Here is a 26,427-nt window from a genome sequence, read left to right as displayed (position 1 = left end):
CACTCTGATTATTCAAATCTCACCCAGGCAAAAGCTCTAGCTCCACAGAAGTATCTTAGTTAAATACTTAGTTAAATATTCATCTTGTTTGAGGATTGATGTGTGCTATTTCTTGACATGAAGTATGAAGGCAATTCACAAGGTACTATTGAGTAGACTAAAAAGGATTTGAGATAAGACAATTCTATAAGATTTCATTTTGTAAGTGAGGAGGCTGAGATGTCCAGAGAACTAAAGTTAACCCCCCCTCAACCCATTTCTACTCTTGTTCTGTATTGAACCCAGGTCCTCTGATTCCAAACCTGGAACTTGTTCTATCTCACTATGATGGTTTTATGTTAAGTAGTTAATAGGATCCCATTCTAGCCTTCAAAAATCTGTTATTTGTTTAGCTCATTATATAACTGTGTTATGGTACTATTTATGTGCCATAATTCTGTGATCTAGGTTTTTGACTTTAAGAGGGGGGAGTTATTTTAAATAGATAAATTACCCTTCTTCCACCCCCATCCCACCACTTTTCCCATTTAAAGAGATCACTCGATAATTTGTGTAGGACCTTTTGGTTTCATTGTGCTTTCTAGTAGTGTTAGGGTAATTATATATATGTATCCTGAGTCAACTGAGTCACTTTGTATGGACAATTCCCAAAAGTTTGACTTCCCTGGTACCATGGAGTGGATTGTGGGTTTGTAGTTACTGGGACGGAGAGAGACCAGGTTGGCAGTGAGTACTCCTAGCGAATTTGAAGCTTTAGAGATAGAAATCCTGTCTGCCATTCAGGGTAGGCACTCATAGGGTCCCTCAGTTTAAATGTTAATAGGTTGATCCTGTAAATAGGTATGGAGTATGGTTGGGAATGTTTTTGTTTTTGGTGTTTTGGTACAGGAGAAGAGTGGTATGCAGATGTGTTGCATATTTAGGATGCATTAAGATATTAGGAACATCAGCTGAATTGAAGTGATAGTTTATTTGAGCAGGCATGTCTGGTATAAGGTATAGTGTGCAGTAATTCATACTTCATCTAAAGTAAAGAAATTTTGCAGTGACATTTGCTTTTTTCCATTTTAGAGTCTTTTAGAGTTGTTTTATGTAAAATTCTTCCATCCAATAGCATTTTCCCTCCCATGGAACCAGTTAGAGATGTTAGATAACGATGCCTTTGATATGTGGCATGTTGTAATTAAAATTAGTTACTTTCGGGGGTTTGGATAGCATAAAATAGTGATTGGATGCCTTTAGCATAAAAATAGCTCCTTATGGTTTATTAAGCTCTTTGTTCATAAAAGTCTGATGAAAGGGGTGAAGAAGATGAGGAGGCAGGCTCAGAGGTTGGAGAGCCCAGGTCACACAGTGAGTGGCAGTGCTACCACACAAACCTGAACCTTCTGATTGCAAGTTCAGTTTTCTTTTCTGCTCCATCATGCTGTCTCCAAGTATGGACTTTTTGGAACTTTATATTCCTGTTGTAGACAAAATTTTCAGTAACTGAATGTGGCTGCTGCTTTATTTGAACCTGGAAAGGAGATGCTTCAGGACCCTGCCTAATACTAATAATAGTTTTCATTTCTAAGGTGTCATACAGTCTGAGTCAATTTTCACTTCTCTCTGAGTCAGGTGCCACTATCATCCCTATTTTTACAAAGGATGCTCAAGGGTTTATAGTCTGTTATCAGCTGCAAAATGGACACAATAATGGCATCTACTTCCCAGAGCAACTGATTGTAAGGCTCAAAAAAGATGTGTCTGGTTTTCTTAACTCGGTACCTCTCTGACTCCCCAGATTGTGCCTTAGTCCAGTCATACAGTATTAAGACTTGAACCCTGTTCTTAATGATTTCAGTTCCAGAACTTGACCTACTGCCCCACAACTGCCTCTCCAGACCCTGCCTCCTTCCTACTTTTTTAGTCTTACAATCTACTTCCCTTCTGTGTTCTAGACATTAACTTACTGTTCCTCAAATAGTACATTCCATTTTCACTGACTTGACTTGCTATATCTGGAAATTTGGCTTCCTGGTTGCAAGTCTCAGCAAAGGCTCTCTTTTGCCAAGAAGTAATCCTTAGTCCTAATTCCTCCCCTTGAGACAATCCTCAGTTTATCTCTTTGTTATATCTTGTTTATACATAGCTGTTTGCATGTTACCTCCTTCTTTAGGACTGTGAGTTCCTTGGTAATGGGATCTGGGTTTTTTGGCCTTTCTTTGTATCTCCCCAATGCTTGGCATTGTATTCATGTAGGAGGCAATTAATGAATGCTACTTGATTATCTGTTTTATTAAGCTGGTGAACTATTCCTGCCAGAATGTTAGGATAAATTATTTAGGAGAGTTTAGAAAATAATTAGAATGGAACAGTTGCTCACCAAGATTTACTTGGTTTTATCAAGAACAAATCAAGTTAAATTAATACTTTCCCCTTTCAACAGAGTTAAATGGTAGATCAGGATACTATTTTAAGTTTAATAGTTTACTTCTATTTCATAAGAGCATATGGCCAAATGTGTTTTATCCTATGCTTGTAGAGATGATGGTCAGATTTGGAATAAATGATAGTACATTGAAATTGATTTAGATTGAGGGATTGAACACCCAAAGAGAAGTCATTAGTGACTTCAATATGAACTTTATAGGGTTGCCTAGTTTACAGTGCATCAAAGATCTTTCCTTGGCATTCTGTACATTTAGAATTTTTATTGACAGCTTGCATGATTTCATTAAGTTACATACTTGCCAGATTTGCAATAATGTTTGTTGGATGACAGTGAGAAGAAACTAAAGAGTGTCTTAATTGCTAGGATTATCTGAATATAAAAAAATGAAATCTAATAAAGTGAGGGGAGAATCCTATACAAGGGTAATAAAAGAGAGTCCTGACTAAACATAATTTTTCTGTAGATAATGATGTGTCGGCAGTGTAACCTGAAAGTCCAAAAAGCTAACCTTAGGCTTCATTGTGAGTAGTTTCCAGAACCAGAGAAATCAATAATTCCTCTCCACTGTATCCAGGACAGTTGACTGGAGTATTGTGACACCCAAAACAGAAACACAAAGGGGGCGACCAGTATGACTAGAAATCATGCCATAAGATATCTGGTTGAAGGAACTGGGGAATTTAGTCTGGAATTCTGTTTGAGAGGATCGCCATGGCCTCAGGCATTTGAAAAGTTGTCTTGTATGCTGGGGAGAAATTGAATGTCTTCTGGATTCTTGGGGCCTACATTGGGAATTTAGGAACAAAGATAAGAAATTTGAAAGTTGCTGCTACCTTGAGGGGGTGGGTCTTTAGTTCTCTTGACTGGAAGCAGCTAAGCAGATCCTGGATAGCTTCATTTGCCCGGGCTGTAACAAGAATGTCTTTGGAAATGCTTAGGGGTTTGTGACTTAACCGAGTTCAAACTGATGAGAGACTCCTGTTTAGGTAACACTCCCTTACTTGGAGAGTTTTCATTTTTTCTCATTTTGGGTGGAGGGGAAGTAGTTAATTTAAAAAAAAAGGGATTACTATAAAGCACAACAGGACTAGGATTGATATTGTCATGTACTGAATGACAGAGATATCCTTTCAATTTACTTCTGGTCCCCAGTATCAGTTTATTGTCACTCTGCCCTTTCTTGAATCTTTTGTGTTACTTTCAAACGTTGACCTTGGCATCAAAATAAATAAATAAATAAATGTATGCACATATGTTTAAATTTTTATTTATTTTTACTTTATGAAATAAAACAAGCATTTCCATGACATAGTAAAATAAAAAATATAAATTTATGTAAAACTACAAATCTGTTATGTATAACTTGCAATTCCTTTTAAATTCTCTTGTTCTTTCTCAGGAGGAAGAAAGTCTTTATTCCCCCATAATATCCTTTGTAGTTAATTTGGGTTTTTTAATAATAGTCAAAATGACTTAGTTGTTCAAAGTTGTTCTTAAAACAATATTGCTTTTACTGTATACAGCATTCTCTTGGATCTGCTCATTTCTCTTTTCATTATTTCTGCCGGTCAGTCTGTTCATGTTTTTCTAAGATCATTGAATGCATCATTTATAGCACAGTAGTATTCAATTGAAATCATATACCACAACCTGTTCATTCATTCTCCAGTTGATGGGCAACCTCACGATTTCCACAAAGAGAACTGCTATAAATATTTTAGAACATGTAAGTAGTTTAATAAATCTTGGGGCATATTTCCAAATTGCACTCAAAAGGATGGAAATAGGTCACAGTTCTACTAACAATGAATTAGTGTCCCAATTTTTCCATATCCCCTCCAACAATTGTCACTTTCCTCTTCAATCATTTTAGCCAATCTAATAAGTCTAAATTGATATTCCAAGGTTTTAATTTGCATTTCTCTAATCACTAATTTAGAACATTTTTTCATATGATTATAGGTTTTGCTTTCTTTTCTGAAAACTGTCTGATTATATTTTTTTTGTCCATTTATCCGTTGGGGAATGACTTGTATTCTTATATATTTGACAAAATTCTTCATATATTTGAGATATGAGACTTTAGATTATCTTAAAATTTCCCCCCAAATTTTCTTCTTTCCTTCTGATCTTGGCTGCATTTGTTTTATTTGTACAAAAACTTTAATGTAATCAAAACTATCCATTTTACAATTCTGCTCTTTTTCTTGTTTACTCATAAACTGGTTACCTATCCAAAATCTGCTAAATAATGTGTTCCACATTGTTCAGATTTTTTTGTAATATCTTGATATGTAATAGGATGTAATTGTAGTTCTGTCTTGGATTTGACTTGCCCAGACTATGTTGTTTCTACTTTCTAATCATTACTCTATTTTTTTTTTTACTGACTTCTGTGAAAGTTAAAGTTCTAGGCAGTTAAATATAGTCTTCTACTTCAGCCATTATATCTGAATATCTCACCCTTAGCCATAATCTAGAAAAAAATCATACCTGGATTTTGTCCCTGTGATTCTGTTAGAGGAGTTGATAACTGAATTGTAAGGTGAGGAGCCATACATCATGGATCTCTCTGAATGTCTCATCAATGCCTTAAACTCAGCATGACCCAAACTGAACTCATTTCACCCTGCTCCTTGAACAAACAAGTCCTCCTCTTTATACTCTTCACTGTTTCTGCAAAGGGTATGCAGACAGAGTCATCTTTAGCTTTTCCTTAAACATTTACATCCTCTTGATTCAACTTCATATCCATTCACACTCACAGCCACTAACCTAGACTACTGTATGAGCCTCCTTCCCATCTCTGCTCTAATCAGTTCTTTGATTTTGTTTTTGTTTCTTCAGCATGGTGGTCCTGGAGTATCAACCTAACATAGTGCCTGGTACATAGCAAGGAACTTTATAAGTATCTCTTGAACAAATCTCAGCTCACTTTCTTTCCAGAAGATTGTTTTTCCTATAAACTATTCTGACAGAGGCACTGATATTTAAGTAGGAGTCTGGAAACTCTAGTTCTAGTCTAGCCTTTGATAATTAAGGGTTGAGTGATCCTAGGCAAGTCATTTAATTTCTCAGTGCCCCAGACATTTTGAAGATTCTTTACAGAGCAAGTACCACTCTACTTTTGCTTTGTGAATTTCTTACCATGGGCTCTCATTGCCAATAAAGTTACAGATCCAGTAAGGTGTATTTTTGTGTGTATCTGTTATGTATGTATGAATATTTTTCTTCTGTTAATACTTAACTGTTTTAAGAGACATTTTGATATAGAAAAAGGGACAAGAATTTAGAGTTTTAGGACTGACTGAGTCCTCTCTATCTTTTGTTACATGTTTTGATTTTAGGCAAGATCTAATCTCCCATTCATGTATCTATAAAATGGAGTTGGAATTGATGCCTCTAAGATCTCTTCTGACTTTATTTAAATCTGTGAGAATTACAAGGTGAAAGATTAATCTCAATTTAAATTTAATTATAAAAATCTTCATATATATTGTAAATACTTGAATATTTAAAAACATTAATCACAAAAAATCAGAATTGTGAGAGTTCTGGTTAATTTTTTGCATAATAACAAAAAAGTTTTAACAGCTCTAAACTTTGTTGAAAGGCTTTGTTAGCAAAGTTTTTGCCAAATGTAAAGGTACAAAAGGGACTCAGTCTAATGAGGGAGACAACATATAAACAACTATGTAGAAAGAAGGATATGGAGAATAAATTGGAGGCTACTAACATAGGAAAGGTACTAGTTTGAGGTACAGGAAAAATCAGGAAAGGTCATCTTTTAGAATGAAGATGGGATTTTAGCTGGGACTTAGGAGTCTGAAGATGAAGAGGGAGAGCATCCAGACAATTGAGAATCAATGAATCTCCCAATGCAGAATTGGGAGAAGGAAAATTTGCAAGGAGACCATTGTCACTGTATTGCAGGGTATGTGAGGAATGAGTAAGATGTAAGAATAACTGACATTTAGAAGATAGCCAGTCAGGTTAAGAAGGGCTTTTAAAATCAAATAGGATTTTATAGTCAATATAAAGTGATAGGGAGGTAGGGAAGAGGCCACAGAAGTCTGTTGAGTATAGATCTTGGCATGTTCTGACCTCTGCTTAAGGAAGATCAGTTGGAGATGGGATAGAATGGGGAGAAACTTGAGGGAGAAAGACCAACCAGAGAGCCGATGAGTACCAGGCTGGTGAGAGTATTAGAGGAATTAAGTTTTGAGCAGTATTGGAGGAGTTGAGATGTCTTTGGGGCATATCTAGTTTGAGATGGGGAAGTTAGAGATGGGGAAACTGGAAAGAAGTAAGATCTAATAGATCCCAGAGTTATTTGCATAGAAATGGTAATTGAATCCATGGAAGTTACTTTTGTTTCATGTGCCTAATAAAATTTTTATTTGAAGATGCTTCTGAATCTATCACTCATGAGAAGTTAGCATGGTCCTTAAAGCCAGGAGAGCTTGGGTTCAATCTTTCCTCTCACATAACTGACTTTATGACCTTTGAGGAACAGTCCATTTTTCTAAGTCTAGCCTTGGTTATATATAGCCCCATAGGTTTTCAGTAGTTAAAATCAAACAAGTTCCCAGACCATTAAAGCAAGTTTAACTCTCCATCTGTTAAGTACATTTCTTGTGACATGTGGACATAATACATGGTTATATTGCAGTATTTTACCTCCATTTGAGAATTTCTGTGATTTCAGCATTGTTTTATCTCTGCATTGGTTTGTGTCATTTTCTCTGTGAGAAAAGCTTTTTAGTGAAAAATCTCCAAATGATTTATGTTAGATATCTTACAGCATGAATATGCAAAGATCTTATCATTTTTACCTGAATTTCTTCTGCCAACAGTTTGCATATGGCCTTAAATGAAAAAAATTGAAGTCTCATCAGTAAAAATTTCCATTATCCACTTCTCTGGTATTGCAGTCTTTGCCTTTGACTTAATAGCAACTGTCTTTGCTAGGTCTCCCTACAGCACCCATCCTGGAAGTGTGGCAACCACTTATTAGCCTACTTGATTGACCCAGGAGCTTTGATCTCTTGAATTTCCAGCCTGTACTGTGTGCTCCCCTCCTCAGGAACCCTGCTGACTCCCTACTCTTGGGTCTCCCCTTGGTGTCAAACTTAATGCAGGCCTGGGGCCAGCTTAGGCCCTGTCTTAGGTAGCTTGAGAGATCCATTGACCTCAGCCTCCCTGGGTAGAAAAATATTGCTAGCCTGCCAATTGTTCTAACCTCATTAATCTTGCAATTTTTAAGGAGTATAGTATACTTGAATCAATAACAATTATTCTAGTTTCTATATTCCTTTTAAAGTCTTTGCTTATTTTCTAGGATTCAGATTATTTCCCAGAGTAGTTTAACAAATTTTGGCATTCTTTTTAACTAACTTTTCAAAGACTAAGCTAAATTAATCTTGTAGGGCTTTTCTTCCAGTTCATAATTTATGGTTCTATGATTTTAAAAAATTATCCTAAAGTCCCATTCAGTTCTAAATGATCCTGATATTATAAGGGTAGATAGTATAAAAGATTATTTCTGAAATCTACTGATATCCTGACAAGTATTGTCTATCTTTTTTTTTTTGGAGTAAAGCACATAAACTAGGGCTCTTAATTTTTTTTTTTAAAGAATTGCCCATTTTGGGATCAGATTGATGTTTTGCTTTCTTTAAAAGGGCAGTATACTAACTGAAAGATTAAATTGATAATTGCCTTTAGAGAGAATCTGTGATTAAGGAAAATGGTTGTTTTTAGAATTTGTTAATCCATCCTATCACCCCCCCCCATTATTTTGTTCTCTGTGATCAGGTTTTTTAAGATTTTGCCATAATGCATTCTTATCCCTTAATCAAATGTGGTACTAATTAGGATATACTAAAATCCTTCTATAACTTACCTGTATAATTTTGCAAAGCACTTTATAAGTCTTGTTTTATCCTTGTAACTTTGGGAGGTCAATGGTTTTATCATTTTAACACATGGGCAAACTGAGGCAGCCAAGTTAAATGACTTTAGTAAGCTCTCCTAAGCAACTTTTACTGAACATTAATTAAAATCTCTAAAGCTAATGGAAAATTGAGGTATCCTGGAGTTGGGTTTTTTAGTTTTTAGTTTTTTGTTTTTTTTTTTGCAAGGCAAATTGGGTTAAGTGGCTTACACAGCTACTTAATTATTAAGTGTCTGAGGCTGGATTTGAACTCAGGTACTCCTGACTCCAGGGCCAGTGTATCCTGAAGTTTTAAAAGATCTACAGTGGTTGACTTTAAAGAGTATTAGAAAATATATCAGGTTTGAATATTTTACTCTTTTAATATGCATTTAAAATGGAGTCTGGAATGGCATTGGGCAGCTGCAGAAATAAGTAAATAAGATATCTAAATGGAAAGAAGTTTTGGACTTGGAGTAAAAAAAAATCAAATTTCAGTCCTACCTTTTTGGAAGCTTTGTGACATTAAATGTAGACATTTACTTTTATATTGTATGTTCTCGAGTAAAATTAGGGTAATTCCTTGACATCTCAAGGGCTGATTGTTGAGGAACTAGAGTAATATAATCTATGTAAAGTGTGGTGGTGGGGGTTGGGAGTAGGGGTGTGTTGTGTGTGTGTGTGTGTTTATTGTTTATGTTTCAGGTTACTGTTGTTGCATCTGTGATATTTGTTAAAGTTCCATTAATTAATACATTTATGTAATATGCATTTAATTACAAGTTATATTAAAGAATCACAGAACTTGACAGTTAAACAATTATGTGAAAGAAGTCCCTGCCCATTTCTTTTAACATTCAGCCTCTTCTGAAGAAGAGGTGGTGCAGTGGATAAAAGCACAGGCCCTAGAGTCAGGAGGACTTGAGTTCGAATCCAAATCCAGACTCAGACACTTAATTACCTAGCTGTGTGACCTTGGGCAAGCCACTTAACCCCACTGCCTTGCCAAAAAAATCTTTGAAAAACCCTTAAGAGGTGACAAGAACCCATTATCCTCTGTCAAGGCCAATGTTTGATATAAAGAAATAATTTTACCTTTTTTTGCCAGAATATGTTATTAATTTTAGTTTAGAACTTATAAGGCTTGAGGAGTAGGTAATCATATCCACCACACCCCCCTACCGCCGGGCAACTAAGGTCAGGCTGGCCATTTGCCTCTTTTTTTTTTTTTTTTTTGTCATTTTGTTCCATTCATAATGTTTAGATTAGCAGCAAAGTAAGCTACTGGGGTAAAACTGGTGTAGCATTTTGATACCTTGATAAGTCTCAGTCCTAATATTTTAGGTGTCTTTAAATTTTTGTTTCCGAATCTGTCAAAATTATTAATAACTTATACTTGATTTAAAAAAAAGATTTATCTAACTAACTCTTCTTTCCTGATCTTTCTTTAAGGAAAGTAAAATGAAACTTGAAAGGATGTTTTTGCTGACAGAAGTAAGCTCTGGTGTCTTAAAAGATTAAAAATTTTTTTTTATCAATATTAGCCTTTGGAAATTTAATCTGGTTTTTCTTTTATTGATGCTATGGCCTTGTGATGTCACAAAATTTGGTGTTTCCTGTATTGCTAGGTCCTTAAAAGCTGTATCAGCTTGAATACACATTCCAGCTGATCCTAGGTTAAGAATTGACTTAGTTCTTTTTTTTTTTTTTAGACTTTTTCAAGGCAATGGGGTTAAGTGGCTTGCCCAGGGCCACACAGCTAGGTAATTATTGTTTGAGACCTGATTTGAACTCAGGTACTCCTGACTCCAAGGCTGGAGCTCTATTCACTGCCCCATCTAGCTGCCCCAAGAATTGACTTAGTTCTTAGAAATCTCCTGAGTGCTGTCTTGTAATTATAAATATATTACTTGTAAATATTTTATCTTGATGCAGTAACTTAAGTTGATGTAGAGTCCTAAAACTTCTTTGACCACCCTTTCACTATAAATGAAATAAAATACAAAAATTGCAAGTGAATAGTGGCTAAAGACCTCTTTAGAGTTATGCAAATAAAGTTAAATGGCTAACTTGTTTGTACTCCCTGAGGCTATTGAAATTTGGTCATCTCCCTTTTAAGTGCTCTTGAAGAGCATAACAAAAAGACTGCTGGAAGATAACACTAACTTCTTTTTTTAGGGTAAACAAGTTCAGAAACCTGGTGAAGATCTTGAGATCTTCCTAATTAAGCCAACATAGCTTGATATATACTTTGTGGTTTCCGATAGTGGACATGGAAATGCACCTAAAAATCATTTCAGAAAATGTGGTTAGCTATAAAGAAATTAAAGAGGCCAGAAGTCAGTTGTTAATTCAAAAGCATTAGATTTCATGATCGTTCTGAGAACTTGAAAATGCTGTATGAGAAAATCATTGAATAACATGAAAAAGGAAATTGAACAGACTTTTAAGACAGCAAAGACTAGTTGCTGACAAGAAAGCAGTTTCGTATTCAGTTTTGTGTCTAGTCATAACCATTTGGAACAAAGGCAGATTAATTTGAAGGGGGAAAAAAAGCAAGGGTGAAAAGCATACACAAAGTGTACTGTTTAAATAGACTCGTTCTTTCTAGAAACTCTGGAAAAAGGGAAACAGCCGAAGTAAAACTACCTTGGCATAGCCTCCCCTTGGGGTGGAGCTACCCCACAGGTCAACTGTTGCCATCTCCCTCTTCCTTCCAATTGGAGTTCTGTAATCAAATGAAAAACTGCTTGCAACAATGTAATGGCCATGTATTCTAACCCACCTGCCTTCTCCCTCTGGTATGATCTCCTATGATGATGCCTGTGAAGACTCTTGGAAAGAATCTTGGAAAAGGGGAAACTATATAATTATAGACTTTTGAGTCAGCAGATTCTTTCCTGATCGTTAGATTTTTGTGGTATTCATATGCAAGAATTAAGCTCAGAAAAAATATTTGTTCATATAAGATAGATTCCTATAAAATGTTTTCAATTTATTTTTTCAAATTTTTAACTAAAAGTTTATGTGTGTTTCTAGTAATATGTAAGGTTTTTCACATGAAGAAAGGTCTAAGGAATAGTTAACTTGATAATAGAATTAATTTATAATCAATTTTCTTGGTGATGTCAGCCTAGAAGAGAAACTTATTTCTAAGAGCCACTTACTAAATGGCTGTTGAATTTAGGCTTCAATTAAATTACGATTGTAAAAAATGTATTCATATCCATGTAAAGTCAGAACTTTGGGCTATTGATAATGTCTGAACTATGGGGCTTGCTGAAATAAGATGCGAGCCTATTTCAAAGAATTGCTAATTGAAGGGATGCCTCTCAACTGGGGAATGATTGAACAAGTTGTTTATGTGACTGATGTTCTACTACTGTGCTATATAGAAAATATGACAGATGGTTTCCTGAAAAAAAAAAACCTTGGACGACTCATATGATTCAGATATAAATGAAGTTAAGCTAGAACCAGGAGAACATCATAAACAGCAGCAATATTGTGTGATCAACAGTGAAAAAACCAGCTTCTTCGATCAATAAGATAATCCAGGACAATTTCAAAGAACTCATGATGGAAAATGCCATCTACCTCCAGAGAGTACTGATGAACTCTGAATGTAGTTTGAAGCATAGCTTTTGTGCCTTTTTCGGGGAGAGAGGGGCAACAGTGCTAATAAGAAATTTTTGCATGATTTCATGAATAATAAAATAGTCTTCTCAATGGTTGGGGGAAATGGAGGGAAAGAATTTGGAATTCAGAAACATTTAAAAAAAAATTTTTAAGTTTTTGCAAGGCAAACGGGGTTAAGTGACTTGCCCAAGGCCACACAGCTAGTTAATAAGTATCTGAGACCTGATTTGAACCCAAGTACTCCTGACTCCAGGGCCAGTGCTTTATCCACTGTGCCACCTAGCTGCCCCTAAAGAATTTTGTAAGACATTTAATCTCGATACCTTTGCTTATAAAATGGAGTTGATATTTGAAGATTAGGTTAAATGAAATTTATTGTAGACCAGATTTTAACCATATAATAATTGGATATTTTTCTGTAGGAAACCACCACCACTCCTAATCCCCCACCTGCAGAAGAAGAAAAAACTGAAACCAATCAGGAGGTTGCCAACCCTGAACACTACGTTAAACATCCACTACAGAACAGGTAAGCCTTTTGAGCATGTCCTGGAAAGTTTGATTTGTTTTGTACAAAGTTCCAGGGTATCAGTGTAGGAAAGAGCTACAGTGGCAATTCCCTCTCCTTATCTCTTGTAGTCTTATAGAGTATTTTAGAAGAAAGGCTTGAATCTAGGTTTTCCTGTTTCCAAAACTAGCTCTGTTATACTTGGGTGCTTCTTAGAAGTTTATAACCATTAAAAAGATATTCTGTAATCTTTAGTCCTTAATCTTTTTGTGTATGTGTCCTTCTTGTCTTGTCATCTTTTTTCTACATCATAAATAATTCAGGTACTTGCATTTGTCTATTCAATTAATTGAACTTTAAAATTTTAGCTTAAATGGCCCAATGGTACAGGACATTCTACATGACCCAGATAGAGCTTGAATGCAGTGGAGCTCTCGTTTGTACAGTTAACTAAATAGGACACAATGTTTTTGAGTTGAATTTTGAACATACTAGGCACTAGAAATACACATTCTTAAATAAAATTTTATTCCTGTGTTTTTATCTATCAGTTTCTTATAACAGGTTTTTTTAAATGAGATAAAAATCAACACATTAAAAAAGAACACTATGTAACTTTTCATACCTATAATCCCAGATCTTATCTGCAGATATATATTGGAGGAAGAGTAGAGTTATCTCTTCCATATAAGCTTTGGGACCATGCTTGTTTGTCATAATTTCATAGCATTCAGTTTCATTTGTTTTATGCCTGTTCTTTAGTTAGTGTATATGTACTTTCTTTTTTTTTTTTAACTCTGCTTATTTTGACTTATCTTCCAAAATGAGTTGCTGTGCATGTTTTGGTGTTTATACTACTGCCTTTTTGTTAATGAAATCTTTGTGATCTGTACCTACTAGTGGAATCTCTGGGTCAAAGGATCTTTTGTGGCATAATTCCAAATTGCTTTCCAGAATAGTTTTTACAAGTTAACAGCTTGGACAGTAATATGTTGGTGGGATGTCTTTCCACATACACTCCAGTGTTGTCTGACTCTTCCTGTTTTTTTATCTTTGCCATTTTATTGGATGTTAGAAATATGAATATTAAAAAAAATAATGCATTGATTTTGCCTTTAAAGAGTGTACATTCCAATGAGTGATGATATTCAAATAAAAATGCCATAGCCTTATGTTATAAACTGTGATAAAAGACAAAAAAGACCCAAAAAAAGTGTTAAACAAAGGAAGGGAGTAAGCCAAGAACTCTGCTAAATATTAACTCCTTTGATCCAGAAGCAAACTAGTTATTTGGGAAGACTAGAAAGAAAGTGTGGTGTAGTGAAGACTACAGGGAAGACTAGAAAGATAATGACTTTCTAAGTCAGCAAGCATTTACTGTTATCTCTTTGTGTGTGTGTTTTGAGTCATTGATAATTTTCTGAAGGTAGTACAGAAGTCATATACTATCAGGGTTCTTACTCTTGCATCTATTTTCTTTTTTTTTTATTAAAGATTTTATTTGATTTGAGTTTTACAATTTTCCCCCTAATCTTACTTCCCTACCCCCACCCCCCACAGAAGGCAATTTGTCAAGTCTTTACATTGTTTCCATGGTATACCTTGATCCAAATTGAGTGTGATGAGAGAGAAATCATATCCTTAAGGAAGAAACAAAGTATAAGAGATAACAAGATCAGATAATAACATCAGTTTTTTTTTTCTAAATTAAAGGTAATAGTCTTTGGTCTTTGTTCAAACTCCACAGTTATTTCTCTGGATACAGATGGTATTCTCCATTGCAGAGAGCCCCAAATTGTCCCTGGTTGTTGCACTGAAGGGATGAGCAAGTCCATCAAGGTTGATCATCACCCCCATGTTACTGTTAGGGGGCACAGTGTTTTTCTGGTTCTGCTCATCTCACTCAGCATCAGTTCATGCAAATCCCTCCAGGCTTCCCTGAATTCCCATCCCTCCTGGTTTCTAATAGAACAACAGTGTTCCATGACATACATATATCACAGTTTGTTAAACCATTCCCCAAATGAAGGACATTTGCTTAATTTCCAATTCTTTGCCACCGCAAACAGGGCTGCTATGAATATTTTTGTACAAGTGATGTTTTTACCCTTTTTCATCTTTTCTTCAGGGTATAGACACAGTAGTGGTATTGCTGGATCAAAGGCTATTGCATCCATTTTTTTATGGACCATAAGCCTCAAAGTAATATTCACCTTGTATCAGTTCCTAAATATTAGTTGCCCAATTCAAGATTCAAAGTCAAGTAATCTTTGATGATCCTCAGTCAATGGTGTATTTTTCAAGAGAAAGGGGAAATTTTAGGGTATAGTAATGTACCCCTCCAGGATCCAGGATTGTCAGAATGAGGAGTTTGTTTACATTTGAACTTGGTAACTGACTTAAGTTGGATGTGTACTAAGGCTTTTCCTTAGCAACACTTTGAAGTGTTATTATTATTATTATTCCCAATTTAATAAACGAGGCAACAAGTCAGAGAAATGAAGGGACTTGGCTGGTCATTTATAATTGGTAGCATCAGAAATGACACTTAAATTCAGGACTCCTGAGTCTAAGATGTTTTTGTTGACATACTCAAGCTTGATGACCTCAAGATAATGATCTCTGCCGAGTAGTCTTATATCATTAATGAGAAGTTCCTAATACTTAATGATATCTTTAAATGTAAAGTATGAGTCAGATGCTTTTGTGTACCAGATGTATGGTTTCCATTAGTTTTGATGCAGATCAGCATCTGGCCAAGTTCATTGTTGCTTATGACTACAGAGTTAGTTGTATATGTGTAAGAGACAGGGTTTGAAGACATATTGTCCTAAATCTAAGACTAGAACTGTATTCATCATGATATATATTGTCTCTTTTACTATTGTTTGTAAGCTATACCTATATAACTTATACATACTGAATCCCATTTTCCCATAATTTTTTTTCCCTTATAGCAATTTGGTTGCATATTTTTCAATAGTGAAATATCAAGTAGTAGTAATCCTTCTAAAAATAATTTACTGGCAATCCCAATTACAATTGGTCCCTAGCCATTGATAATAGCCCCCATCAAAGTCAATATACTCTTGACTAAAAAGAATTGCTTGCCTCTGAATGACTAGAAGGAGAAAAAGGTCTTTGTGTATTCTGTTTAATGTGCTTATAAAATTCTTGATTAATCACACTTGATTTGTCTATCAGCTTTTCCTTAACAGTTCTATAAGATGAATTCATAGATTAGAATTTACAACACAATTCTAGGTTGTAGTGATAACTCAGGAAATAAATATCAGCTAGAAAAAGGACAGTTGAAAGAAAATGACTTTTTGTGATATGAGAATTTTACTGGATTATAGCTTGATACAATTTTGGATGCTCATAATTTTAGAAAACTCCCTTTAAAAATTTTAGTACTTGAGTTAAGAATCGAAATTTTAATTAGACCATTTCTTTCCAAATTAGTTCGGTCAGTTAAATTACAAATATGTATATGTAATATGATGTATAAATATATAATATATTAAATTTGCAAGATTGCAAGTATTTGTAGGATAGATTAGAACTCTTAATTCTTAAATCTTCAGTGGAAAAGTCAGCGTCATTTTCCTTAATTCCTATATAAAGTTTATTAAATTTTTATTTGAATAAAAAAATATGTGCATTACTGTATTCACCTCTAATTTCAGTGTTAACTTTTCTTTTTTTGTAAATTTCCAGATGGGCACTCTGGTTTTTTAAAAATGATAAGAGTAAAACTTGGCAAGCCAACCTTCGTCTGATCTCTAAGTTTGATACTGTTGAGGACTTCTGGGCGTAAGTAATCTTTCATCTTGGGGTTGTTTCTAAACTATAAATTAGTTTACTTTTATGATGGTGATACATTTTTTAGGCAGTTTGGGATCATTAGCCATTTTTTCAATTCTGTCTTGTAAATTCATTCTTTGATCTGATTAATGTGAATTTTAAAAAAACTCTTTCCTACTTTCCAAGATTTACATATATAAGTTCTAGGAATCTTCCCTTCTTGGCACCCTTTCAGCTCCTGACTAAAGTTTCATACTTTTTTCCCCTCCTGCCCCTGAAACTATTTGACGGTGTAATTCAAACTTTGTCAATATTAGTGCCTTGGAGGGAAGCAAAGTGGGTTTGAATCATTCCTCTTTTAATCCTGCTCATATGCTGCTGCCCTCAATCTGGGATGTTTTATATATGCCTGCCTAATTTTTACCTTAGTGAAAAATAGTGATCAAACTTATAAGAGAAGCCAAATCAATAATAATTTTTTTTTACCTCTTTTGTGCTTCTGGGAAAACAATAACTTTTCTTGATTTCTTTTCACTCTAAGCCAAATAGCTGAGCAGAATAAAACGTGGATTAGGACTTTAGTTAAAGTTGGAGTTGATCAATACATCCTTGGAATATAATATATAGTCCCCAGGAACCTTGCCTTGAAAAGAATCTGTCAGGTCATAGAATTCAATCCCTCTGACCCATCTGTGACCTATGCTCCAAGCAATTCAATTTTTGGGTTAAACTGAAATCTGATACCAGTTTGCCTTCTGGTTCCAAACAGAATAAACTTAATTTGTCTAATATAAGGAAACTTAAAATATATGAAAAAAAGCTATCCTTTTCCTCCCAAGTCTTACATTTAGTCTTAACACATCAGTTTCATCAACCTCACATGGCATGTTTTTGGGTTCCCCTCTTCATGGTCAACCTTCAAACAAGGTGAAGTCAGCTTGTCAGTATGTCTGAACAGTACTGCTCTATTCTTTCAGTACTACTAAAATCAGATTAGCTCTTTTAAATGCCATATTACCCTGCTTGACTCATTGAGCTCATAGTCCCTTAAAATACCTAGATATTTTCTTTTTTTAACAAAAAATATTTAAGTAAACTTTTTTTTCTTTTGCAAGGCAAATGGGGTTAAGTGGCTTGCCCAAGGCCACACAGCTAGGTAATTATTAAGTGTGTCTGAGACCAGATTTGAACCCAGGTACTCCAGGACCAGTGCTTTATCCACTGTGCCACCTAGCCACCCCTTAAGTAAACATTTTATGAAATTTATAAAACATACATTTCTTAAGGTTTTTTCAGTTGTTTTCTAAGACTCAGGATTGTTTCTTCATTGTTCTTCACTTTTTTTTAAAGGTCATGGGTAATCGTATAAACATATTTAAAAAAAGAATTTTCCATTTTGCAGTTAGGTGGCCCACTTCCTTGTATATGAAAATATTTTATCATAGTGTATTTCTTTCATTTTTCCTGTGGGAAATAATATGCTTATGAAAATTTTGTAACAGCTCTTTATTTTGTTAAAACTCAGGAAATCAATAGTAATTTAAGCAATATAATTATTAGATTAATGAGCTTAATTATTTTTGTGCTTTTTTTCTTTGTAGAACAAGGTTGTTTTACAAAAATGATTGTTTTGGTTTGCAGTTGTACTTTGAGTTATTGAATATATAAGACTATTGTATTTCATTGCTTTTAGTTATTTTTGCTGTTTTGATGTGTAAAGTAGAATCTCAGAAGTTTTTACTTGACCTCTGATTAATGTTGAGTTTGAGTATGTTTTCAAATGACTATTAATAATTTGTTTTATATTTGGTGATTGACCATTTCATTTAATTTCCTCTATTCAATCGAACAATAGAACAACATAATTAGTCCCTAGTATATTGCCTTTCTTTTATGGAGTTTGTTGTTTTTGTTTTAAGCTTTTTTTAGTATGAGAGATGTAGATTTAAATCACCTAGGTGATAGAGAATCCTGACCTGGAATCAGGAAGACCTGAGTTTAAATCTTACCCCAGGTATTTACCAACTTTGTAACCCTGAGAAAGTTATTTAATTTCTATTGGCCTCTGTTTCCTCCAATGAAAAATGAAGTTTAACAGCATTTGCCCCTTCAGTGAGATAGAACTGGTAAAGTGCTTGGTTACAGTGCCTTTATTTGTTAAATAATAATTCTTTCATTCTTTTACATTTTCTTTTGTTTTATCAAAGACACATTTTCTATATTTTGGTGGATGTATTAGTATTTTTATTTTATTCGATCAGGTATTTTGATTTCTGATGGCTTTCTGACTATATCTTGTTATTATTATAGTGTACAGTTGTGGTTTTTATTGAAATGCTAGATTTCACTTCTTAACCATGATAAGTTTCAGCTCATTATCCATCCTTATCATTTCAGCCTGTCAGGATCTTTGTTGGCCTCTGATTGACTCATTTGGAAAAAACTTGTCATTTGCAGATTTGATGAACATGCCATACATTCTGTCATCGTGTCATTGTTTAAAATTTTGCACAGGAAAAGACCCTGAGTACTTCCACCATTTCAGTATCCACTATACTTCTTTCCCTGTTCTTCCCCTTTTCTTTTCCTTTTCCTCTCACAAGAATGTCATGAGAAATTTGATATCAGAAAATAAGTCAGCTTTGCTATGGCCTATTAATGCTTTCTTTGAAATGCTCACAAATTTAATAATGTACTATATAATCAAGACTCCCACATTTAACCCTTTCTCTCTTCTACTTTAAAGCGACCACTTTAACTCAGGCTCTCCTAGCCATTGGTCTAGAATCCAATTATTGAACATCTTCCTAGATACTTGGGGGAACAGGATGTAAATACATCTTATAAAGGAGACTGAGAAGGAGCAGCTAGACAGATAGGAGAACTGCAGAGCAGTATCGAGAAAAGATGAGGATGACCAGGAATGAAAAAAAAGACTTTGTTAATTGAAGGTCATTGATACTTTTGAAGGGAGTAGTTACAGTTGAATGCTAACATTAGAAACCAAACTGCAGAGAGTTATAGAGGAAAGGGTCTTCTGGAGGAGTTTAGCTTCTCAAGGGTTTCTTTAAATATTTTGGTATTTTGGTGAACATTTCTTTTGTTATATGACAATCCTTTAGGGTATATACTTAGAAATGAAATTAGTGAGTGAAAATAAAAATTCAGGGTCTTCTTATTATAATTACATTTTATTCCCCCAGAGCTGTGAGACCAAATGACACTTTGCATTACTATTATTAAGGATGTTTGTCTTCCCTTGGGCTCTCCAACGTTATTTTGGTGCTTCATCATCTTTACCATTTTGATGGATGTAAGGGGACACCAAAAAGTGTTTTAATTTATACTAAATTTGAAGTAATTTTTTTCATGTGGCTATTGATAGTTTATATTTCTTTTACTTCTCTGTTAACCATATAGTTTTCTTCCTCTGCTTTCCATTAAGTTTCATCCCAACTGCTTTCTGGAGAGGCCAGCAGGTGTGGCCAAAGGACCTTACATTGTTGAGATCAGAGACTTGACTTTCTAAGATTTGGTGCGTTTTCCAGGATTCCTTTTTTAGTGAGACAGTTTATACTCACCTGAAAACTTAAGGGCAGGTAGAAGAATTGTAATGTGTCTTACTCCCATTAAGATACTGGAGGGACTTGATTGTATAGTGAATAATATAGTTCCTTACTTAGAGAGGTATGTTAATTATGACACAGTGCTCCCATGGCACTTCAATTTATTACTCTGTTTATGTGACAGAGGAATTATAATATGGAAGCAGATTTGTATATCACAATTCCAAGGTACCCTTCATTTCCAGAACAATGTCTCACCTAAAAATGTTTTGTGATACATGTAAACCATAACTTGTCAGACTCTTATCTTAGACTCATCTAAATTGTCTAGAGAATTAAATAGAGCAATGTTTGTATTCTTTCTTTTCTTGAGGCATTTTCCTCTAAGTTAAATTTTTGGAGGAAAACTCTCTGAGACTTAATCTTTAGTTGCTGGCTCATTCTGACATGGAAGTAACCTTGATTCAGCTCAGCAGAAGTCAGACTTCATCTGATTCCATAAAGGTGGAAAATAAATGTCTGGTGACAGATCATTTCTGTCCCTCATTCAGGAACCAGCCTGTCTAGGGTAGAGAGATTCATTACTAGTTTCATCAAAGAGTTATTTAAGACCATTGCAACCACCAGATCAGTTTATGTTGGTGGAGGGACTACCTCCACTAATAAAAATCTTAGGTTATTTAAGGGTTTGAAAGCTTTATGTAGAGCTTTCTTATAAGATCAAGTTAAGAACTCACTATTATATTCATTGTTCCTGCCTAGCTTGTATTTTTAATCTGTGTGAAATATATCCTCCCCCAAATTGTCATATAGGGAGTCCATAATTCATTGACAGGATCATATAACTGAAAGGGGTAGAACAGGAGGTCATCTAGTCCAGCCCCCTTTTTCCAGTGAAGTGAGTACCTGTATCATCCCAGATGGCTACTCTCCATTCTGGTCTCTTGAATATCTTTGGGAATTTGAGTACTATTTCAGTGTTCTTATTGCCCTGTGTTCAATATCTTTCTTGTATCTATCAAAATCTTTTTTTTTTTACCCTATTTCTTGTGCCTTCTCCCAACATAGACTACTACTAAATCACTACTCAACATCTTCTTGTAAAGTTAATCCTTATCTCAGCAGTATGATTTGAAACCCAAAAGGGAATGCAAATTTAGCTACATGAAGAGGGACACAGTGTCCAGAGAAACCAAGATTTCAGAAAAGCAATGATGCTTTTCACTTATACATGACACAGTTTAGGATGTACATTGACAGCCTAGAGTGCACCTAGAAGAGGTTGAGAAGGGATGGTCTTAGAGATTACACCATATAAAGGATCAAGTGAAAGATCTGAAGAAATTTAGCCAGAAATGGGAAAGATTTGGTCTAAGCCACTTAACATATTTGAAAGACTACCAATATGGAAGGAAGTTGTGGACAGATTTGTCCAGACATCAGAGAAGAACTAGGAACAGGAACACCTTTGAGTTGCAGAAACAAATTTAGAAATACATTTCCTTGATTAAGGGTGAAAAACTTCTTAACAATTAGAATGATTCAAAGGCATAATGAAATGCCTTGGCAAGTGTGCAGGGTTGGTTATCAAAGCCAAAGTCTGGGTAACAAGGGCTATTGTAGTAAGGGTTCTTAGCCAGACATCTTTGAACTAGATGAATTCTGAGATCCCTTCAACTGTTTGAGAGTTTGTGATTCTACATCACTTAAAAAACAAGAAAAATCATTGTATAGCTTTCTGCTCCAAGCTAAATAATTCATTTTACTTAAATGTTTAAGTCTTCATGTAAACTCATTAAACTCCTACATATACCCCACTGTTCTTATTATAGTAAATAAATCAAGTTAGGTCAGATATTGTGATGCATTTGGCTATTTGGCATTACAGAGCCATTAGACAGTTCATACTATCAGAAAGATATATTTTGAGCTTCATTCTTGAATGAAATTCTGATTAAGAAGCCATTTAAATTGATAAAGCATGAGTTTTAAATATCTAATTTTGTGATCTATGTTTTCATCATAGTCATTAAAGGTGGTACTTAAATTTTAAATCTGCCTCAATTTCTTTTGTTCATAACTGTCATTTTCTTTTACATAGTTTATACAACCATATCCAGCTGTCTAGTAATTTAATGCCTGGCTGTGACTACTCACTTTTTAAGGTATGACTTATTAATTGCTGACTTTAGTTGAGTGGACGTGAATCATTTATATAAGCTCAGAAATCTTGTCATAATACAACTTTGAAACATAATCTAACAATATGCAAATATTATGCATATATAAATATATGCATTGCCAAATAAATTTATAGGTATATTTTAGAAATAAGGAACTAAAAACTTTATGTAAAATGTAATATGTAATGGTGCTATAGTTTCAAGGAACTATGCATTAATGGATTTATTTAAGTTCCTGTTTTGTGGGAATATTTATAAAGATTATTGAGATGAAGGGAGTTTTCTGTTTGCAAACCTACATAACAAGGAATTGTTATTTTTGGTTTGAACTCTAGTAACTCTTTTTTAAGATGCTGTTTCTGATAATCTGCCCTTTAATTTTACAGGATGGGATCGAGCCTATGTGGGAAGATGAAAAAAACAAACGAGGAGGACGATGGCTAATTACATTAAACAAACAGCAGAGACGAAGTGACCTTGATCGCTTTTGGCTAGAGACAGTAAGATTTTTTAAAAAATTAGAAATAATATTACAAAAGTCAATTTTAGAGTACTGGTGATATTCTAATGTTTTGAAAACAATGTATCATTAAATGTTCTAATCCCTTGTTTGAAAAGATAATAAGAAACATCCATTTGAGAAAATGTGAGTAATTGCTATATTGGCTAATATAATCATTTAACTAATACATTTTAGGAAATATATTTGCTTGATTCATGAATCATCCTAAGTATCCTAGGAGAGAAGTATTTTGCCTTTATCCAAGTTAGCTTACCTTCTTTTTCCCCTTTTAAGAGACTATTTGTTGAAAACAGTTTAAATCCCAATTTGTAAAAAATTCTTGTTAATTTGTAGCCTAGTAAAAGTTTGAAATGTTAACTATCATCTACTGCATATATAAATGTTATTGATCTTTTTCCTGCAAGAATCAGAGAATCTAGCAGTTTATAGTAGGTTTTCTTGTGAGTTGAATTTCATCTGTTTCTCAGTTATTTGAATATTTGTACATAATAACTAAATAAAGGGCTAATTTAAAAGCAGAATATCGGAACTGTACTCTTCACAGGGAAGGCACTTGATAAATGTTGACTTAAAGTTTGAAGAGCTATCTATACAATGTTATGTGTAATTTGTAATGGAGATTTTTTTTCTTTGTTAGCTGCTGTGCCTTATTGGGGAGTCATTTGATGACTACAGTGATGATGTGTGTGGAGCTGTTGTTAATGTTAGAGCTAAAGGCGATAAGATAGCAATATGGACTACTGAGTGTGAAAACAGAGAAGCTGTTACACATATAGGGTAAGCTGCATTTCAAAATATTTATTAATATTCTAGGGTTTTAAAGAATGAGGAAGCATATTTTTATTTATAGCTTGAAAATTAACTTAGCTATATGGACTTGGAATACTTTAGCGCTTTCCATTAGTTTTTAATGAACCTTTTTCATTTTCATCCTTAACAAATTCTCAAGAATTTACATTCTTATTTTACTAGTACGTGGTTCTTTTCTTACACTTGATTTACTGTTCTGTCTCTCACAGATAGAAAATCACTTAAATTTTCTGCCATCGTATGGAGTGCTGTTGTAACAAAATTTTGTTCACCAATACTTTTCATTACTGTATTATCATCAGTGATTCTACTTTTGAAATCACTGACCCTTGAAATAGTCAGTTGTATACATTGCCAAAACATGATTCTTAATTCGGGGGGGGGGGTATCTTGGGATGGATGAGAGGGGGGTATGGTAAGAGAGGTAAGGGTTTAGTTAAGGAGATCAAAAATATGGACAGGTTTCAGGCTAGATTTTCCTTTAGAATGCTTTTTACTTTTTTTTTTAGATTTTTTTTCCCAAGGCAATGGGGTTAAGTGGCTTGCCCAAAGCCACACGGCTAGGTAATTATTAAGTGTCTGAGGTTGAATTTGAACCCAGGTACTCCTGACTCCAAGGCCAGTGCTATAGATGAATAATTGTCTATTTGGGCATTCTGTATTTATAAACACATTTAAAGTAATATTGTTATTACTTTAAAAATTCAGCAGGAATTTTTTTATTTCAGATAGCTTTTGTACATTTGCAGCAAGTAATAAGTGAGATGCAGTATCTCAGTTTGTAAGTGCCTCATGAATCTTTCTTAAGATTCTAAGTCAGAGGGGCAGCTAGATGGTGCAGTATGTAGATCATGGTCCTTGAAGTCAGGAGGACCTGAGTTCAAATCCAGCCTCCCATACTTCATAGTTACTCAGCTGTGTGACCTTGGGCTAATCACTATAACCCTTTTTCCTTGCACAAATGAAAAACAACATCAGTAAAAAAGATTCTAAGTCAGAGATGACTTGTCATTCATTCTGCATTGGTGAAGGCATATCTTTTTAAAAATTAATAGATCAAAACAGGTAGTATTTTTTAAGTATTTTCTGTTTGTCCATAGTCTTTAAACATTTTTATCTGTAAATATTTTCACTTATTTTAAATTGACTTTCATAGACTCTAGAAATTTTCAGATTTTATAAACAAAATTTGTTTTTATCAGTTTTTAAAAATAGCCCTGATGTAATATAATGATCTCTCATCCTAACTTGGCTGTGGCTACTAAATGATATTAAGTCTCCCACAAATGATTAAGTATCATCACAATTGAATGAATGATAGTAGTTGTGTTTTTTTTAATACATTAATGAGTTTAGTAAAAACCAAGACATGCATATTTCTATAGCCAAAGAATCTTAAATATATATGATATTAGTGGTATTATTAAATATACTAGTTATTAAATTAAAATACATTTTAGATATACCTTCTGTCAAGGGGAGCTTATGGGTATCACCATTTGGCAGTGAAAGTCATTTGTTTCAACAAATTTTTTTACAAAGTTTAGCAGATCTTCAGGTGCATTGCTATTTTGTTGGTTAAAATTGGGCAGTTTCATATGAAACTATCAGCAAGAGAAGTTAATGTGTAAATATCAATAAATGGAAAAAAGAAATGCATGCATTTATTTTAACTAGTATACCTTCTTGCCTGGAAGAATAATGATACATAAAATATTTTTTCTGTGAATACAAAAGTAATGGCATCCTTTTTCCTTTTTCTCCTTTTCAGGAAGGTATACAAGGAAAGGTTAGGACTTCCTCCAAAGATAGTGATTGGTTATCAGTCCCATGCAGACACAGCTACTAAGAGCGGCTCCACCACTAAAAATAGGTTTGTTGTTTAAGGAGACACCTTCTGAGTATTCTTTCATAGGAGACTGCGTCAAGCAATCGAGATTTGGGAGCTGAACCAAAGCCTCTTCAAAAGCAGAGTGGACTGCATTTAAATTTGATTTCCATCTAAATGTTGCTAAGATATATGAGAAGTCTCATTCGCCTTTGTCTTGTACTTCTGTGTTCAAATTTTTTTCTATTTTGACTAGAGTAACTATTATCCCAATCAAAGAATTACAGTACACATCATCCCCAGAATCCATAAATGTGTTCCTGGCCCACTCTGTAATAGCTTAGTAGAAGCATTACTATTACAAAAACATTTATCTATCCACAATATTCAGAAAAGAACTTGCATTTCTTTACCTTACAGAGAATTACTTCTGTTGTACATTGCATTGTATGCGGTAACATATTTTACTGGTTTGGAAGAGTATGATGCATACCATTTTCTAGCAATTTTCTTTGTTTCTTTTTTACAGCATTATTTTTTGCTGTAATCTATGCTGATGGCTGCTAGATTTAATTTATTTGTTTCCCTACTTGATAACATTAGTGATTCTGATTTCATTTGGGTTTTTTTTGTTTTGTTTTGGTTTTTTGTTTGGTTTTTTTTTTTTTTGCTCATGTAACATTGGTGAAGGATCTGGGAATATGACATAAAGGTGGAATAAACATTAATTTTGTCCATTCTTTGGTAATTTTTTTTGGTTTTTTATAACATTAGAGCTTTGCTACAAATTTATGCATTTCAGTCAAATCAGTGATCTATGTTTGTGTGATTTCCTAAACATAATTGTGGATTTTAAAAAATGTAACATCATAATTACATTCCTGACTAGATATAGTATGTCTGTTTTTGTATCTTATGCTGTATTTTAACACTTTGTATTACTTAGGTTATTTTGCTTTGGTTAAAAAAATGGCTCAAATAGAAAAGCGGTCCCATTCATATTAAGACAGTGTACAAAACTGTAAATAAAATGTGTACAGTGAATTGTCTTTTAGACAACTAGATTTGTCCTTTTATTTCTCCATTTTTACAGCCAGTATTTGTATTTTTTTTTTGGTTATAAGGCAGTCTCTTCTGTGTCTTTTAAAGTAGTGTCTTCTAAGAGAACAGCATAAGTTTGGAGCTCTAGTTTGA

General features: G+C 34.1%; 1 protein-coding gene across 2 annotated transcripts in view; it reads left to right on the top strand.

Moving 5' to 3' along the window:
• Positions 1-25,438, top strand: part of EIF4E (eukaryotic translation initiation factor 4E) — a 41,317-nt gene extending 15,879 nt beyond the window's left edge. For both annotated transcript variants that reach the window (XM_074228081.1, XM_074228080.1), the window contains 6 exons: positions 12,431-12,537; positions 16,237-16,332; positions 21,991-22,054; positions 22,459-22,572; positions 23,233-23,372; positions 25,177-25,438. In XM_074228081.1, the coding sequence (XP_074084182.1) occupies positions 12,431-12,537; positions 16,237-16,332; positions 21,991-22,054; positions 22,459-22,572; positions 23,233-23,372; positions 25,177-25,291 (636 nt within the window). In that variant the 3' untranslated portion in view covers positions 25,292-25,438. The remainder of the gene's footprint in view (positions 1-12,430; positions 12,538-16,236; positions 16,333-21,990; positions 22,055-22,458; positions 22,573-23,232; positions 23,373-25,176) is intronic.
• Positions 25,439-26,427: the final 989 nt, after the last annotated feature.

Source organism: Macrotis lagotis, chromosome 3, assembly GCF_037893015.1.
Source record: "Macrotis lagotis isolate mMagLag1 chromosome 3, bilby.v1.9.chrom.fasta, whole genome shotgun sequence".
Taxonomy (NCBI): domain Eukaryota; kingdom Metazoa; phylum Chordata; class Mammalia; order Peramelemorphia; family Peramelidae; genus Macrotis; species Macrotis lagotis.
The sequence above is the reverse complement of the archived record's forward strand: the minus strand, read 5'-3'. Positions and strand labels throughout refer to the sequence as shown.